The sequence below is a fragment of the Stegostoma tigrinum genome, chromosome 16 (assembly GCF_030684315.1).
Source record: "Stegostoma tigrinum isolate sSteTig4 chromosome 16, sSteTig4.hap1, whole genome shotgun sequence".
NCBI classification, from domain to species: Eukaryota; Metazoa; Chordata; class Chondrichthyes; order Orectolobiformes; family Stegostomatidae; genus Stegostoma; species Stegostoma tigrinum.
This window is the reverse complement of record NC_081369.1, coordinates 27902647-27920133: the sequence shown is the minus strand read 5'-3', so window position 1 is coordinate 27920133 and position 17487 is coordinate 27902647. Positions and strand designations below refer to the sequence as shown.

General features: G+C 39.3%; 1 protein-coding gene across 2 annotated transcripts in view; it reads left to right on the top strand.

Moving 5' to 3' along the window:
• tent4b (terminal nucleotidyltransferase 4B) overlaps window positions 1-15331 on the top strand; it is an 80220-nt gene extending 64889 nt beyond the window's left edge. The window contains exons 11-12 of one of the 2 annotated variants that reach the window (XM_048546420.2): window positions 7564-7731; window positions 11148-15331. In XM_048546420.2, the coding sequence (XP_048402377.1) occupies window positions 7564-7731; window positions 11148-11327 (348 nt within the window). In that variant the 3' untranslated portion in view covers window positions 11328-15331. The remainder of the gene's footprint in view (window positions 1-7563; window positions 7732-11147) is intronic. The other variant, XM_048546421.2, reaches the window with a different exon arrangement.
• Window positions 15332-17487: the final 2156 nt, after the last annotated feature.

The following is a 17487-nucleotide window of genomic DNA, read 5'->3' as shown; positions in this document are numbered from 1 at the left end:
TTGGCCCATGTTATCAATGGCGAAGGACTACACAATGCGCCCAAGAAGATGGTGGCTATCATTAAGGCCTGTAGACCAGACAATGTGTCTCAACTGAAATTGTTTTTGGGATTTCGGATGTGGAGGGAGGTGATGGCTTAATGCTATGATCGCAGGACTGCTAATCCAGAGACCCAGGTCATGTTCTGGGGACTTGGGTCCAAATCCCAAATCCCAAATCATGCCCTTACCTGTCCAAGAGATAGGAGATATCTATATCGGATGGGTGTTTAATGTGGGGAATGAGAGTTGTTATTTCTCCCTTGTTAAGAGGAAAAGTGCTGGCACAAGTGCACTTAGGATATCTGGCATGATGTGAAAGGAGGAGATAGCCAGGAGCTACTTTTGGTAGTCACATGTGGAATTCCAGATTGATGCGCAATAGAGGACATGCCTACCCTGAACATTAGTAAGAAGGGGCTGCTAGTGTTACCACTTCACTCATGAGAATGGCCTCAAACACCAGAGCAGCAAAATTGTTGATTTTGTGGGGCCAGGAGAGGAACAGATGCTGATCGTGGTCGTGCTTGCTCATTCCAAAGTGGCCGGAGATGGCGGCCATGAAGTTGGTGTTGGCGGAAGCAACAGCAGACTGACTGAGTGAAATATTTGCCAGGTTTGGGAACCCCTGAACAATTCATGAGCGACAATGGTCCACAGTTTGTGAGGTAAGAATTCAACCAGTACTTGGAAAATCATGGAGTCAGATGTATGACCTTTGTATCACCTGTAACAGTCAAGTGGAGAGATTTGTTCAAACCATGAATCTAACCCATAAATGGTTTACAAAGAGAGAGGTCGCTTGGAAAGTGAATCATCAAGTACATCACCATGTACAGGAACATGCTACACACAATGATCTAGTGTTTCCTGGCATCTTTAATGTTCCTCTGCCAGCTGGGAACTGCAATTGACTTACTTTGGCCAGAAGAGAACAGATGGTAGAGTGAATTCAAGAAGGAAGATGACCAGAAGCTCAGAATGTCAAATTCAAGGGCATTCCGAAGAAGAGAGATGGACTTGGCCTGGAATTATTCATCTAATGGAAAAATGGATCCCGGCACTGGCTCAAACAGGTACGGACTGAGGATGAACTGGTCTGGAGGAGACATGCGGGCCAACTGGATACTGCACCTCACCAAAAGGAAACATCCCTCAGAATGCTGAACTTGTCCAAATGGAGCCAGGAGTATTGACCAAGTCGCTTGTCTCCAAGCTAAGGTTGTCATACCCTGAGAGGAGACAACAGTAGCATCACAAGGCAGTAACAGCCAATCAGATAGGGAAGTATATGTGGAATAAAAAGACCATCTGGGAGATTACATAGAAATGGCTCCTGAGATGAGATCGTCTTTTAGGAACTACCATTCCCCCTGAGGGGTGAATCGTGTTGGTGTAGTCTACAGATGGAATATATTAGGGGCTGTGGTCGTTCTTCTGTGATCGGCCTGCTTTTATAAATATTTCTGACTGTGTACGTTTGTTGGCTAAAATGCTTGTATAACATGATTGTTGTATATATGTTTATTAATAGGAGTTTTAAAATAGAGGGAAGGATGTTATGAATGTAGCTGGGGGTGCTGCCCTTTAAGATAGCTAGTCAGATGACCTGGAAGGGTGAGCTTATGCCCAGTCTCAAACTGGCTGTGGAGGTGTGAGTATGATGAGAGTTCCTGTTCAGATTTACCATTTGTCTACCTGGTACCTAATTGGCTCCAAAGGAAGCACCAACAGAACAACACCTTACTGCCAATCTTCAGAAAAGTGATGGAAGGTCAATCAACCCCTTGGAGACCAGTATCCCGTCACTAAGTCACCCTTTATTTACAAGTGGAGAGTCCCTGACACTGATCCAGCTTCCTCAGCCAGTTCTGAGTGAACAGAACTTCAGACACTCTAGTTTATATACTTTTTCTCTTTTTTTTTTCCTTTTTTTCCCTTTTCTTTGCCTTTCTTTTTTTCTCCATTGAGTGGGTTGTGTGATGAGCGGCTTTTTTAATGAGACTCTTTATTGCTGGCCTCACAGAAAATGACAACTGTTTATGGATAGGTACTTTCAAAGCAGCATTCAGTTCTCCAGCTAAAGCATTGGTGTTGTCGCAACATCTGGACAACTGGCATTTTTTGTGAATTCCACATTACACTCCTATTTATATTTGTCACTCAGGCCCCCTGATTTGGGGCTGTTATCTGGTCCAAATCAAGGAACTCACTCTAAGGTCTACCTGGCTGACCTTGTTACAATCGTGACAGAAGGGTTTGTTGACAGTGCTAACAAGGTGCTCTTAGCAACGACAGACCTGATGCTTGGTTTACGTTCTGACAAGATCACTCACTCTGGACCTTATTACAGCATTGGTCCAAACATGGACAAAATTCTAAATGTCAAGTAATATGATTACTTTTGCTTTTGATGACAACACAGGATTTGTCAGAATCAAGGATGTCTAATAAAGTTGAAGTCAGTTAGGGTTGAGGAAGAACTCTTTGCCATAGTCCATGACTTCAGCTAGTAAAGAAAATGGTTGTGGTATTGGAGAATCTTAATCCACGACATTGCTGTTTGTGTTCCTGATGGCCATGTCATATACCAAGCAATCTTCAGTTGCTTTATCAGTTACCTTGCCTCCATTGTAAGGGCACCAGTGAGAATGTTCATTGCTCAGCTTTGAAGACAATGAAGCAGTTCAAACTTGCATACAGCAAAACGCATCATTGTTCAGGCTTGGACCAATCAGCAGTAATTAATAACGACACCGTATCAGGAGAGCCGGCCAAGTCCTATTAACATCTACCACCATTAGCATCCTGGATTCGAGACTTGACTGGATACTGAATTCTTAATTTGAAGATAGCAGTCAGGAAGTGACTACATCACCTCCACAATAACTGTCAACAAGGCTGCATATTGAGCCCTTTAAACCCTCTTATTCTCCTTTATACTCTCATGTCTGTGTAGCCAAATTCAAGAAAGAGATAGCTTAATGGCAAAGTGTAAGGACAACAGTCCCTTCCATCACTGTCAGCAAAATGAAGAGCTGGTCATCAGCTTCAGGAAGTGGAGTCGAGGACATGCCTGTCTGCACCAATGGTGTTGAGGTGGAAGTGGTCAAGAGTTTTAAGTTCCTCGGAGTAAATATCACCAGCAATCTATCCTTGTTCAGCCATGTCAACGCTACAATCAGGAAAGCACCACAATGCCTCTACTTCCTTAGAAGGCCAAAGAAATTCAGCATGTGCATGACTTTTGTGGCTGCGCCATAGAAAGCATCCTATCTGGATGCATCATGGCATGGTATGTCAACTGCTCTGACCAAAACAACAAAAAATTAGAGTTGTGAATGCAGCCCAGCCCACTATGAAAACCAGCGTTCCTTCCATTGACTCCATCTCTTCTACTTGCTGTCCCAGGAAAGCAGGCAACATAATCAAAGACCCCACCCACCCTGCTTACATGCCCTTCTGTTCTCTTTCATCAGGCAGAAGACAAATGTTTGAAAACATACTAACAGATTTAAGAATAGCTTCTTTCCCACTGTTATCAGACTTCTGAATGGACCTCTCATCTATTAGAGTTGATCTTTCTCTGCACCTTCTCTGTAGCTGTATGCTATTTTCTGCATTCTGTGTATTACCCTGCTGAATTAAATAAGCATGATTTTTCTGATTCACATGCAAAACAGTACTTTTCATTGTATCTTGGTACATGTGACAATTAAGAAATCAAGTCAAATGAAATATAACACTCTGGTTGCAATTACCTGATTTCCCTAAAGCTTTTCCATCCGAGATGAAGCAGCTTGCTTCACATTTACCTAGAATATACTCCCTCCACCATTAGTACACCATGGTATCCGTGTGTACCTTCTGTAAGAGGTGCTGTAACAACTCACCAAGGCTGCTTTTTCTGCACTTTCCAAATCATCATCTATCATTTCGAGCGAGAAGGACATGGGCAGAAAATGCGCAGTGACCACCTTCAGTTATGAAGCAAATTTCCTCAAACGTTGATTTCAGCGTGAATTGGCACAGAATTGAATCACTAAAAGTTGCGTTAACTTGATGTTAAATTGTGTACCAGTCACATTCAATCTTTTTCATTTTAGTAATGTTATTTGTTGAATTGCTAAAGTTGGTAGACATCAAGAAGGAAGAAGCAGTGATAGGTCAGAGAGTTGTTCTGATGATTCAGCCTGGAATGATTTGATGATTTGATGAATGAAAAATAAAATCAAATCATGATGTTTAGAAGGAAATCCTTCCTCTGTGAGAGGGAATGTTCTTTTCCAAGTGTTACATTATCCTGAATTGATATATTATACGTTTTGGTGGTTCAAAATCCCAGAGCTCCCTTCTTTGTTTGGAACAATTTTTGCCATATGGTCTCAGTGGTTCAAGGACGCAGCTCACGTCTTTGCAGTCAAACCTGGCCTTGCTAATGATACCCATATGCTGTGAATGAGTTAGGAATCTGTGAAAAATGTAGTATCACAAAGTTTCAGATTAAGTTTTTCATATTGGCTGGCATGATCTGTAAAATCTTTTACAATAGATTTCAACCTTTTCATATAATGCAAGCCACAATGCTGGATAGAATAGTATTGTCAGTTGCAGTGTGTTTTTGTGAGGTTGTTGGCTTGCTTGCCAAGCTGGCTGGTCGTCATACAGATGTTTCATCACCATGCTAGGTAACATCAGTGCGGCCTCCAATGAAGTGATGATGTTCTACTCTACTTCAGCTTGGTATGGTCTGGTCTGTTAAGTTTAGTTGTCATTTTCTGGTTTTTTTTGTGTAGGTTTGTATGTGGGGTCAAATTTCACATTTGTTCATAGCATCATGGGTTGAAATAACAGGCCTTTAGGAATTTGTGTGTCTGTGGTTGGCTTCAGCCAGGATGATTATGTTGTCCCAGTTAATTTGATGGCCTTCATTGTCCGATTGCACTGAGATGAGGGAAAGTTTGTTGTGTTGTTTGTGTCATGATTGCAAGGTACTTTGTAAACTGTGTTGGTCCTGCATATCAGGTATGGCAATACGTTCAAAGTAGCCTGTCAGTGGGAAACCTTTGCCAACCGACTGAGCGCTACCCACAGACAACTTCACATCTTCCAAGAATGCCTCGGGAACCAAGTACTGCCCCACAGCATGAAGTACATATCTCTACTCTCAACCCACAAGCATACAAAACAGCTGAACAAAATGGCCTGAGAATGCTGCGGATAATGACCAATGATGCCCAGAACCAACTCGACAAGTACAAGCAAGAAATTTCAAGGCAAACATCATTATACCAAAAAATCTCCAACCAGCAATGGACTACAACCCTGGAACAGGCCATGTCACCATCACACAACACAGGACCAGAACAAAGAAGAAAAACACTCTACAGCAGAAACTGACCAAACTGATCCACCGCAAAGACAAGGACAACAATAAAGCAGAATCATGGATAAGAAAACTATCCAACAGACTACTTACAGAAACCAAGAAAGCTGTCCTAATACGTGGACCAAACTATAGCCACAGAGATGCGAGCAGAACAGACTTCATGGCCGCTCTAGAATCCAAACTTAAAAGGTAGTAGACTTGCAGATGAAACACAACAAGCCATCTGACAAACTATAATCCCTACACTGAACCACAGGAATGAATGGAACACCCTCAACGCATCAGAAAAGCATTTGAAGGAGTCAAGAAAGCCAGGAATATCATAATCCTGCCAGCGGACCAAGGACACATGACTAAGTCATTATGAACAGACCAGACTACATTCAGAAAGCAGAGCCATTGCTTGCAGACTGACAGAGGGAGAGAGGCAGACCCAACACCACAGCTAGCAAATAGGATTACTGAAATGCTGAAGAGACTAAAAATGCAGGACAAATTACCAATCGACCACGTACAAATGAAACCAGAAGGCTTGAACACTCCATACGTCTACAGACTACCCAAACTACGCCAACCAGGCATCCCCCTCAGACCCATTGTCTCCCTACCAGGCACACACAAACAGCCCAAGGACCTATAACAGAGACTAAAACACCTGGTCGATGGATCACCCCATTCCACTCAACCCAGGAATTCCTTAACAAGCTCAAGAACATTAAAATTAACAAGTATAGCATTATGGTATCCTTTGACATCAAGGCACTATTTATGTCCGTTAACATACCACTAGCCAAAGAAATATTCACTATATTATGGACACAGCAGAAACATTGACTCCAAACAGCTCTATCAGCAAGGAAAACTTAGTCAAGACTACTGGACCTCTGCCTCACCACACACTTCATTTTTAATGGCTAAATGTACAAACAAATCAATGGCAGACCTATGGAGTCACCCATCTAGGGACTTAGTGCAGAGGCAGTCAGGCAAAGACAGGAACGCACTCCCCTCCCTGCTGTAAAGCCAAAACTGCGGATCCAATACGTGGACGACATGTTGTTCATCATTAAGTACGCCAAATTTGAAGAAACATGACATCTCATCAACAACGTTTTCACCGGGATCAAATTTATGAGAAGAGAAAGACGGCAATCAACTTCCATTTCTCGAAGTCAGGGTAGAATGAATGACCAGCGGGGCATTCCAAACCACCGTATATAGGAAGGCAACCCACACTGACCAAATGCTTTAATTTCTACAGCAATCACCTCAATGTTGACAAACAAAGCTGTGTTAGGACACGATTGAAGTGAGCCACAACACGCCAGAACTACGCAAGGAGGAAGAAGAGCACCTGTACAAGGACTTTGCTAACACTGGATATCCTGACAACTTCATCCACAGGTGCCTACTTGATTAGATAATGCCAAGAGGACACAGTACACCTCAACACACTGGCCACACTATCCTATGTCAACAACATATCGGAACTGATAATGGGACTGCTACGACGATGGTAGCACAGAAATCCGCAGCCACGCTGTGACAAAGATTCACAAGGACCAAAGATCTCATAGCCATGACATGCAGACCGATGTAGTTTACAAAATAGCTTGCCATGACTGCAACAAACATTACATTGGCCAGACCGGAGGAAACTAGCCATCAGGATACACAAATACTAGCAGCAAAATGACACAACAAACTTCCTATCATCTCAGCAGACTTGGACAATGAAGGCCATCGATTTAACTGGGACAACGTGACCATCCTAGCTCAAGCCAAGCATAGACATGCACAGGAATACTTAGAGGCCTGGTTTTCAACCCATAATGTAATCAACAAACATGTGGAATTAGACGCTATATACAAACCCATGCAAAAAAGAACTGGAAATGACATAACCGAACTAAACAGACAGGACCATATTAACTTCAAGCGGAGTAGAACAACATCACTTCGTCAGAAGCTGCACTGATGATTGGTGACGAAACATCTGTACAATGACCACCCAGCTCGGCGAGCAAGCCAACAACCTCATCCGTAACCCACGCTACAAATCTTCGCAGGAGTGTTTTTTGTTTCTGGTGTTTGGGCATGATTTTAAATGTAATTCATTATGTTTTTATATTTAGGACTCTGATGGGACACCTTGCAAAACTTCCAAACAATCTGGCAGTCACCTGACCACTACTAACAGATCAGTGCCACAGGAATCTGCAGCAGAATCGTCTCCATTGCCAAATTTGAAAGCGCAGCATAGTACATCAAGCAATTCAACAATTAACACCACTAAAGCTCAGGTTTGGAATTATTCTGTGGTCTGCTGCCAGTGTTCAATTTAGCTGCAAGAAGACTCTACTTTTAATGACTCAATCTTTATCCCCTTTTAAATTGCATTTCCTATTCTCGTAGCCTGTTACATGGTTACCCTATCCATTCAAGGCTTTCAAACCTGGTTATTGGGCAGTTAAAAGTTGGTTGATTGTTTTGATGGAATAAATCCTTGATTGCCAACTATTAATGGCCATCTTGCCCTTGTTAGAGCATTTCCAAATCACTTTTTTTTAAGTCACAAAGCCAAAAACTTACTCCATGTTAAATGGACAGCTTGCTCCAATGCCCTTCGATTTGAGAAGATCCCTCTCGATGCGGGTTCAATTGCCCATGATACAATGGACGCGGAAATTTAAACACAAATTTACATTGCCTATCACTTTTTTGTTTTCTGTATGAAAGCATTCTATACATAAAAGGAAATTATGACCTTTTGTTGGACAAGACAGTTCAAGGTGATATTATTAAAATAATCATAACTAAGCTATTAGCAACAGGACTGAGCTGTTCAGCCTTGAATAAGAATGAAGCATATGTTGGGTATAGACTGCAGAGATCGAGTGAATCCCTAGAATAGTACTAAAGGCAACTGGAGAATACTTACGAGGGAAATCAGGAGGGCAGAAAAGAGACGTGAGATAGCTTCGACAAATAGGGTTAAGGAGAATCCAAAGGGAATATACAAATGTATTAAGTGAAAAACAGTAATGAGGAAGACTATTGGGCCCCTTAGGTGGCCTTTTTTATCTTTAAGTGTGGAACTGTAGGAGATGGGGGTATACTAAATGAGTATTTTGCATCAGTGTTTGCGATGGAGAAGGAAATGGAAGATAGAGAATGTGGGGAAATAAACAGCAACATCTTGAAAAATGTCTGTTACAGAGGACGAGGTGCTGGATGCTTTAAAATGCATAAAGATAGATAAATCCCCAGGACCTGATCGGGTGTACCCTCAAACTCTGTTGGAAACTAGGGAAGTGATTGCTGGGCTCCTTGCTGAGATATTTGTATTACCAGTTACCATTGGTATATCATCACAGGTGAGGTGCCAGAAAATGGGAGGCTGTGCCACTATTTTAAAAAGGTGGTAAAGAAAAGCCAGTGAACTGTTGACCGGCAAGCCTGATATTGATGCGCAAGTTGTTGTGGGGAATCCTGAGGGACAGACTTTACATGTATTTGGAAAAGCAAGGATTGATTCAGGATAGTCAACATGGCTTTATGCATGGGAAATCGTGTCTCACTAACTTGAGTTTTTGAAGAAGCAAGAAAGAGATTGAGGGCAGAGTGGTGAATCTAGGTGGACTTCAGTAAGGCATTCAACAAGGTTCCTCATTGTGGACTTGTTAACACAATTTAATCACATTGAATAGATGGAGAACTAGCTATTTGTGTACAGAACTGACTCAAAGGTAGAAAACAGGGTGGTAGTGGAGGGTTGCTTTTCAGACTGGAGCTTTTGACCATCACTGTGCCACAAGGATCGGTGCTGGGTTTGCTGCTTTTTGTCATTTACCTAAACGATTTGGATCTGAACATAGGAGGTATGGTTAGTAAGTTTGCAGATGACAACTAAATTGGAGGGGTCGTAGACATGAAAGAAGATTACCTCGGAGTACATTGAGATCTTGGTCAGATGGTAAAATCATGAGGGGCATAGATAGGGTAAATAGACATAGTCATTTTTTTGGGGGGAGGTGAGGAGAGGAAGGAAGAGAGCCCAAAACTAGAGGGCCGAGGTTTAAAGTGAGAGGGGAAAGATTTAAAAGGGACCTAAGGGGCAGCGTTTTCACCCAGAGGGTTGTGCATGTATGGAATGAGCTGCTAGAAAGAACTGGTGGATGCTGGTATAATTACAAATTTTAGAGGGCATCTGGGTGAGTATATGAATAAGAAGGGTTGAGAGGGAAATGGGCCAAGTGCTGGCAAATGGGAGTACAGTTATGTAGGATATCTGGTTGGCATGGACAAATTGGACCAAAGGGTCTGTTTTGGTGCTCTGTAGCTCTGACTCTTGAGCCTGCTCTGCCATTCAATAGGATCAAGGCTCCTCTAACATTCGTCCTGTACTCTTTCTTGCCTTTTCCCTATTACTTTTGATTTCTCTAACGATCAAGAATTGATCTTTCTCAGCCATAAATATACACATGTACTCTGCCTCCACAGCTGTCTGTGGAGTGTGTTCCAACAAGAGACGACCCTCTGCAAGAAGAACTTCCTCCATTCAATCTTAATTGGTATGCCTTTATTCTGAGACGATCCCCTCTGGTCCTAGAATCTCCAGTGAGAAAAACCTCCCCTTCCACAGTTATGCTGTCAAACCCCGCAAGAATGCTATATGGTTCAATGAGATCATCTCTCATTCTTCTAAACTCCAGTGAGTAGAGTCCCTATTATTATGGTGTCAGCCTGCAAGAAATTTTGGAATAGTATTTTAACAGAGCAGGATATAAGAAAGCCCTTCTCAATTCGGGGAGATGCTTGTAGAATGAAGAGGTGGACTGGGGAAATGACTGAACGTATTGTTGCAAATTTTGAAGAACCTTGATGGCGTGGGTACAGCAAGGTTAAACTGCGAGGCAGATATGAGAATGGAATCAAAATGGATCAGTATCACAGATTGGAAGTTGGGGAAGAGAATTAACTTCGTTGGAAAGACAGTGGAATCTCGTAAAAGAGCAATGGAATGGGATGTGAGGTGATATCCAGGTTTTCAAGTGCTAAGTTATTGTAGATACAGGATGTGGAGGAGGCTGAGGCAGCTGTTAGCTATAATTTCAAAGAAACTTTTCAAGTGCTTATCTCGAGTGAAAAACCCTAAAAACAAATTGTGTTGAGATACAGGAAAATTAGTGTTTTATATTTGTGGCTTCAACTGTGTTTTAAAAGAAAATGCATTTAATAGAAGGGCTGATGAGCACTCAGTTTTGTCACCTTTCAAGTAAAATACAAGTTTGTAACCTTAAAATGAAATTTATGTAGGTGATTTTGGAAGAACAATATTTTATCACTTGCACTGTCCCATTCTAAAATCACTGGGAAATAACTCCAGTTGGAGGAAGAGGGTGATAAGTATGGAAATTTCTACCTGTGTAGAAAATTAACTGATCAAGAAGAAGCTTTCATTCCTATCACATCTTTCACAAAGTCAGCATATCAAAAATACCTCAGCCGATGAAACGTTTCCAAAGTGTAGTCACTGTTGTAATTTTGGCAAAAATAGTCTTCATTGTATCATATGGCGTATAAAGTTAATTTCGTGGTGCCATAAACAAGACAGTGTGTAATAAGAATACTTTGTCAGCATTTTTTATGTAGCTGCTGAAACGTTTTATTCTCTGCTAAAGGAATAATGTTTTGTGAACATATTGTTTTGTTCCAGCATGGTGCAGCAAGACTATTTCGTTCATCTATCAAAGGCTTCCAAGGACAACAGAACTCCAACCATGTTGGAAGTGTTACAAACAAACAGAATCCAGGCAACAAGCCACATCAGCAGCACTGTCCTAGCAAAAAGAGGAAGCACAAAGGAGATGCTGCCTCAGCAGACTTGTGTCGGTAGTCTGTTTTTGACTTGGTTCAAGAAAATTCCTACAGTGATCCCATAAGCTACAGAAGACAGGTAGCACTAGACGGGATCTTCTCAGACTTTCCCAGGAGAATGGATTTTGATTTGTTTTTTCCAGATTGCCATAAAATGATCATGGGTTACGGTGGTTGTCGCAAACATTGCTTCCCTTTTTAGATGGGCCATAAGCTGCAGTGGAGCAGACTGAAGATGGAATCGATGCACAAAAATGCCCCTCCCTGGGTTTAAGATGTAATGGAAGTTGATCAGAAAGGAGTGTTGGAGGATCTTAAAATTATTGAAAAATGAAATTTCCATTGCTTCCTTTGCAAGGGAAATTTTAAATGTTACAACAAAATGTATACTTTGTGCACGATTTTAAAATTATTTTTGCAGATACTGACATTTTTATTGTGTATATACGGAAGGTTGTATCAGCACAGTATTTGCATTGGTAACCTTTGTTTTCAGTTAATAGTTTTTACATGTCATTGCATTTACATTTAATATTGAAATTTTCTGTATTACTTGTTAACTTAATGGATCCCAAGGATGTTATTTGACACGGCTTATATAATGAAAGGCTATATGGTAAGCTTATAAAGTGCTCTACTAATACTTATCTATGTAGCAACTTCCAGATTCATTTATTGGTTTTTGAAATAGAAGATATTGCTCCAGCAGCTGTTGAAATACTCAGTTAAAGGCTTTAAGTAGCACATGGCATCTGGAAAAGTGAAGCGCAACGTTTTTAATACTGTTTAATTCTGTATGCAGCATGTAGATATTTGTACAACAGTTAATGCTGTATGAACAGAATTGTTCCTATCAAATATTTTGAAGGAAGTTTTAATATTTCCTTGTCTCAGGTGTTACAGTAAATATTCATTGTATTTTACCAAATGGAGTGATCACAAAATTTCCTTCTAAATACATCCTTCTAGATCTGGCAGCATAAATCTGTGTTGGTCCCTATTTCTGGCTTTTCTATGTTGTGATAATACAAATTTTAAGTTGAACTCTAGAACAAATAATATCATACTTACTTTCTTGCAGCAGTAACTTCCTAGTATTCTGCTGTAATAGATAGATCTTATGATCTTGAAACTTTTATGCATGCATATCTATTTGCTGAGCCCTTCAATCCTGGTATAATTCTGGCTTGGATTCTTCTACGTAAAATTATGACCAAATATCATGCGACTAACTAAGACCCATTAAGTGTTGACTAGCGATATGTGTGTTTACACACTTTGTAAGCTGAAACAATAGTGAAAAGACTCACAGTACAATGTTCCTTTTAGCTGTGAATGAATTTGGTGCTTTAAAATCAATACTACAAACAGCAATCTACTTGTGATGATGGGGACTGTACCTGCAAAGGCATGGACTTAGTTACTATTGCTCTAGGGCAAAATGATCAAAAAACTACAGTAAATAAAGCCAATTGGAGTGGTGAGGAAAATAAAATGTTCTCTTTTTTTTTGTTTGAGTTATTTATTTATTTAAAAATTTTGCAGTTATTTTCCACGATGCAAAAACAGCAAATTGATAATTGATTGGTAAATCAACAGAGAAAACTATTCTAACTGTTTTACTGATTAGTCATGCAGGCATTTAAATCCAAATGTTAGATTACTAATCTACTTAAACATTACATTGGGCATGGTTTGGATTGGAGGAAGGATTCCATCAAAAGTCTATAATAACTGAGCACCCCCTACATAACCACCATGGCATTTAGGTTCATCTATGCCAGTGAAGAACCACTTTCATGTCAGAATGCTTCAAAGTGTTGCCGAGATCAGCAACGAGATTTTTCTTTTAACAACAATCAGCCTAATTTACAGGCTAGTCACCCAATCAGCTTCATAATTGGCACATTACTAGTACCTAAAAGGACGTACAAATGAATTATCTCAAAAGTAATGGTGTTCTTAAGTTTTTTTTTGCCAACATTTACAGCAGGGACTAGAGATGCTGATTGTACAACATTGATCATTCCACACAAAATTACCAGTTAGAATTAAAATTAGGCTGACGTTTCAGGCCTAGAAATTTTCTGAAGAAGGGTCTAGACCTGAAACATCAGCCTTCCTGCTCCTCTGATGCTGCTTGGCCTGCTGTGTTCATCCTTGTTGTCTCAGATTCTCCAGCATCTGCAGTTCCTACCATCTCTGAAACAATTAAAATTACCATGTTACTTAAGATTTTGTGTGAACAGAAGTTGATGCAAACTTGTACTGTAAATATTCCCACATTGAACTATTGCCAGATACTTTCAAATAATCTTAACTAAGACTGTACTAGTTGTAGGTATTGATTTTGGAGGTGTCACAAATATCTTTCGAGTTAAATGCCGTGAGCTTGGTTAGCAAATATACTTCAGTACAAATAAACTACAATCCAGTAACTTGGATCATAGTGATATTGAGAGTCATGCGGAGGTCGTGACATGTTGATATTCCAAGTTAATTTTTATATATTCATTGAAGAAACATGAAGTTTCAGTTACTACATGTAGTAAATTGATATTGCTTCAATGTGTGCTCCTGATTCATCTTTAAACAATCAGTACTGTATGACAGATGGTGTTAAAGAAAATTGAGTGGATGGAATTTTAGCTTCAAATTGCACATGGTCATAAAATTTTGTCATAGGAAATAGTATTTCACAATTATAGAACCTGACTATTTAATGCTTGATCATTAGTATTCTGCAGCAGCTTATACAGTCATAGCTTGTAATACGACTGATGTAAAAGGGAATTTGAAATAGCTGCATACCAAAACACGGTAATAATAACAGTGAATTACCACACTAGATGGAGCAGTAGTTGAAAAAAAATTACATTGATTCCATTGGGAATCTTTGCCAGCATTTTAGAAGTTTTGTGAGTTGTTATATTAAACTATTTGTTTTCAAGTGTAATAAATGAACCTCAATTTCTGAGACAGCACAACATCCTTGAAGCAATGTATGCATACTTTTGAAAATGAAAGATCGGACAGGTTTATATGGTTTGCCTTAAACTTTTTTATAGTCATTCATACAAACATAAAACTAAAGTTTAAAACATCAAAAACTCATAAGAACAGTTGACCTGTTCTCTGCTTGGCAATTTGTGGTTTCTTATCTGTATTTCATATTAGTTTTGCTTGGCTGCTTCAAACTTTCAAGTATACAGTATTTTACTTAATTTGTTTCACCAAGTTTGAGTTTCTGAACATTTTTGTGATTATTGCAAAATGAACCTTTTGATTTCAGTGCTGTAATTTAGGACGTACTTCGTTTTTTTTATTATGAACTGTACTGCCTCTGCAGAACACACAGTGGAAAATCTCAATCTATAAAGAAAAATGAATTGATGTTAATGTACACGCTTCATTAGACTAGAGTTCTAATTACGTTTCTGAACAAAAGCGTTGAATTATTTTTTGTTTATAGATGTTGACCAATTGGCTGTGTATTTCCAGAATTTGCAGTTTGTTTTAATTTTTGAATTTGCTGAATGACTCTACACCTCAATAACTGCTAAGTCTGCACCTCTCATGACATTTTTCTCAAAGTAGCTTTTAATTTTGTTTCTTCTTCTGGTGATTTACTCATGCTGTTCAGCTGGTTGACAGCAGTTCCTTTTCATTGCTGTCTTTCTTTGTGTTCTGCTGCTTCCCCTATTATTTGTGTTTTTACTTCTGTTCAATTGGTAGTTAAAGCTTTTAACTTATAATAACTAGATCCTGTATATTGAATAAGTCCTGCCTCAACTGTACAATTCCCAGTGTCTTCAAAATTGCTTTCTAATTTTTGTTGTCCTTTACATTGGTTTCACTTTTAGGTTGATCATTTGATAAATGTTTGACCCGGCAAACATTGTTCTGATTTTTTTTTTGGAATGATTTGCTGTCTTTTGTAATTGATTCTCCCAGAAAATCTCCTGTAAACTCAGGAGTTTACATGTAATTGCTAATAAAATAAATTGTCTTCCCATGTCCATGCTGTGCTGTCTAAAGTATTTTTTTTAACAAATTGCACATAGACCATGTCAGGCTTTTCAAATATTTGATCAACTCCATTCCTGAGTCTTTCCATGGACCTTCTGACCATAAGTCCACCTCCATAGCATGCTTCACATCCTTAGCTTTGTCCATGCCTTTGTTACCTCTGGATTAGATTATTATAATCTGACTGGCCTCCCATATTCCAGCTTCTGTAAAATTTGAGATCATGCAAAACTGCCCAATTCCTCATGCACCAAATCCCACTCTCCCCTGTGTTTACTCACCTATGCTAGCTCCCAAAATTTAAATTTTAAAATCTCACTCATGGCTTTCAACCCCTCCTTGACTTTGCCCTTCCTATGTGTGATGTTGTCCAGTTGCACAACCCTCTGCAATACCTGCTTCTATACTTCTGACCTTTCAAACATCCCTGATGTGAATTGTTCCATCGTTGCTGAACGTGTCTTTGGTTTCCTCCACTCGAAGCACTGAAATTCCCTTTCTAAACATCTCCACCTTGTTAACCTGCTTTCCTTCTCTAAGATACTCCCTTTAAAACCAATCATTTTGAACACACTTTTGATCACCTGCCCTAATAGTTCATCATGTTGCATGGTGTCAAATTTTATTTACTTCCCTTGTTAAGAACCCTGTTATGAGACTAATGGCACTGTATGATTGCAAATTGTACTTCTTGATAAATGAAAAGAAGCAGTAGATTGATCTAGCATTGAGCAAGACAATATTATTGACCATTGAGAAAGATCAGAACTGTGAAATGAGGAATATTTCACATTGATTGTACATGGAAGTTTTGTGTATTCAATTATGATAGCTGGTTTTGAAGTAAACATACAGGTGATACATTATATTTATTGCATCTGAAGCATTTTGACTGAAACTAGTGCCTTTGGGGCAAGTCTGTTAGACACTGGTGATACAAAGCTTGAATAATAATCAGAATTCTCAGTATGAAGTGAGAATTAATGAAAAACTTGACTTTTCTGGATATCTTTGATTATAATTTTCCATGCGTTAGAGTATGGCTGTAGCTACTTTACAGCAATAAATGTGCTTAAAAGCACTTTTCAGCCAAACAATTCAAATTAGATCATCTTGGAGTTTAAACCTTGTGAAAAGTCCTTTGCTTTGCCAGCCCACAATAATGATTTCCAACAACTAGCCTTACCTTCAAGTAGAACATTGTATTCTATTTTACCATTTGAATCTTGTTCCACAGAACGTTAAAATGGCTTGTTTTTGACAATGTTATGTTTTTCAAGAGAAACCCAGACCATCCCAGCCTCAATGTACCCTAACATGAAATCTTTCGAATTCCAAAAAGATGAGCGTGGTTTTGCTCTATTCTTGATCGGAACAATTCCAAAGAGACACATGTAGGATGATGGCAATTATAAAAAGATAGCATTAAAATCAGTCTGTGGATGAGAAGAGGTGTTAATGTTTAAATTGAAGACCTTTCAATTAGCACTGAAAAATTGTAAATTGTAACTACCAACTAACTATTGCTATTTAATCTCAGCAGCCACCAAATCAAAACCACCTCTTGTTTTTCTGTTTCCACCCTTTTCCTTGCACTTAAAACTTTATCATTCAAACTTATCATTCTGATGACATTCAGTTATTTGATTTTATTCCTGTTTCGCCCTTCATGTGGCATATAGTTTGAAAGATTGTTTACCATCATTGACAGCATGATCTGCAGTTCAACCAAATGGAAGGATCTAACTTCTGTCTTGAGGAAATTCAAGACTTGGCACATAGTTGTCTTCCTGGGTAAAACACAGCCACTTATTTCTGTGGATCTTAAACAAAGTTCAGTGAGGAATTTTTTTTTGCCTTCAGCAACAGCACCAATGCTCCCAATTATGTGATGTGAAGTGGCAGAGTAGATTCCATTTCTGAACATAATACGTTTAATACTTTCCAAATTTATTGCACACTTTTTCTTTTGCTGGTCAAATACCTGGGGGAAATTAATTCCAAAGTGTTTGGAACATTGTCTGTTGGAAGCAGTTCAAGACATTTAACAATTAGATTTGATTGGTTCTACTGCCCATATTAACCATAAATGGTTGAAAATTTGTCATTTTTTTTAAAGTTGGTGCTGATCTTGGACCTCCTGAATTCTT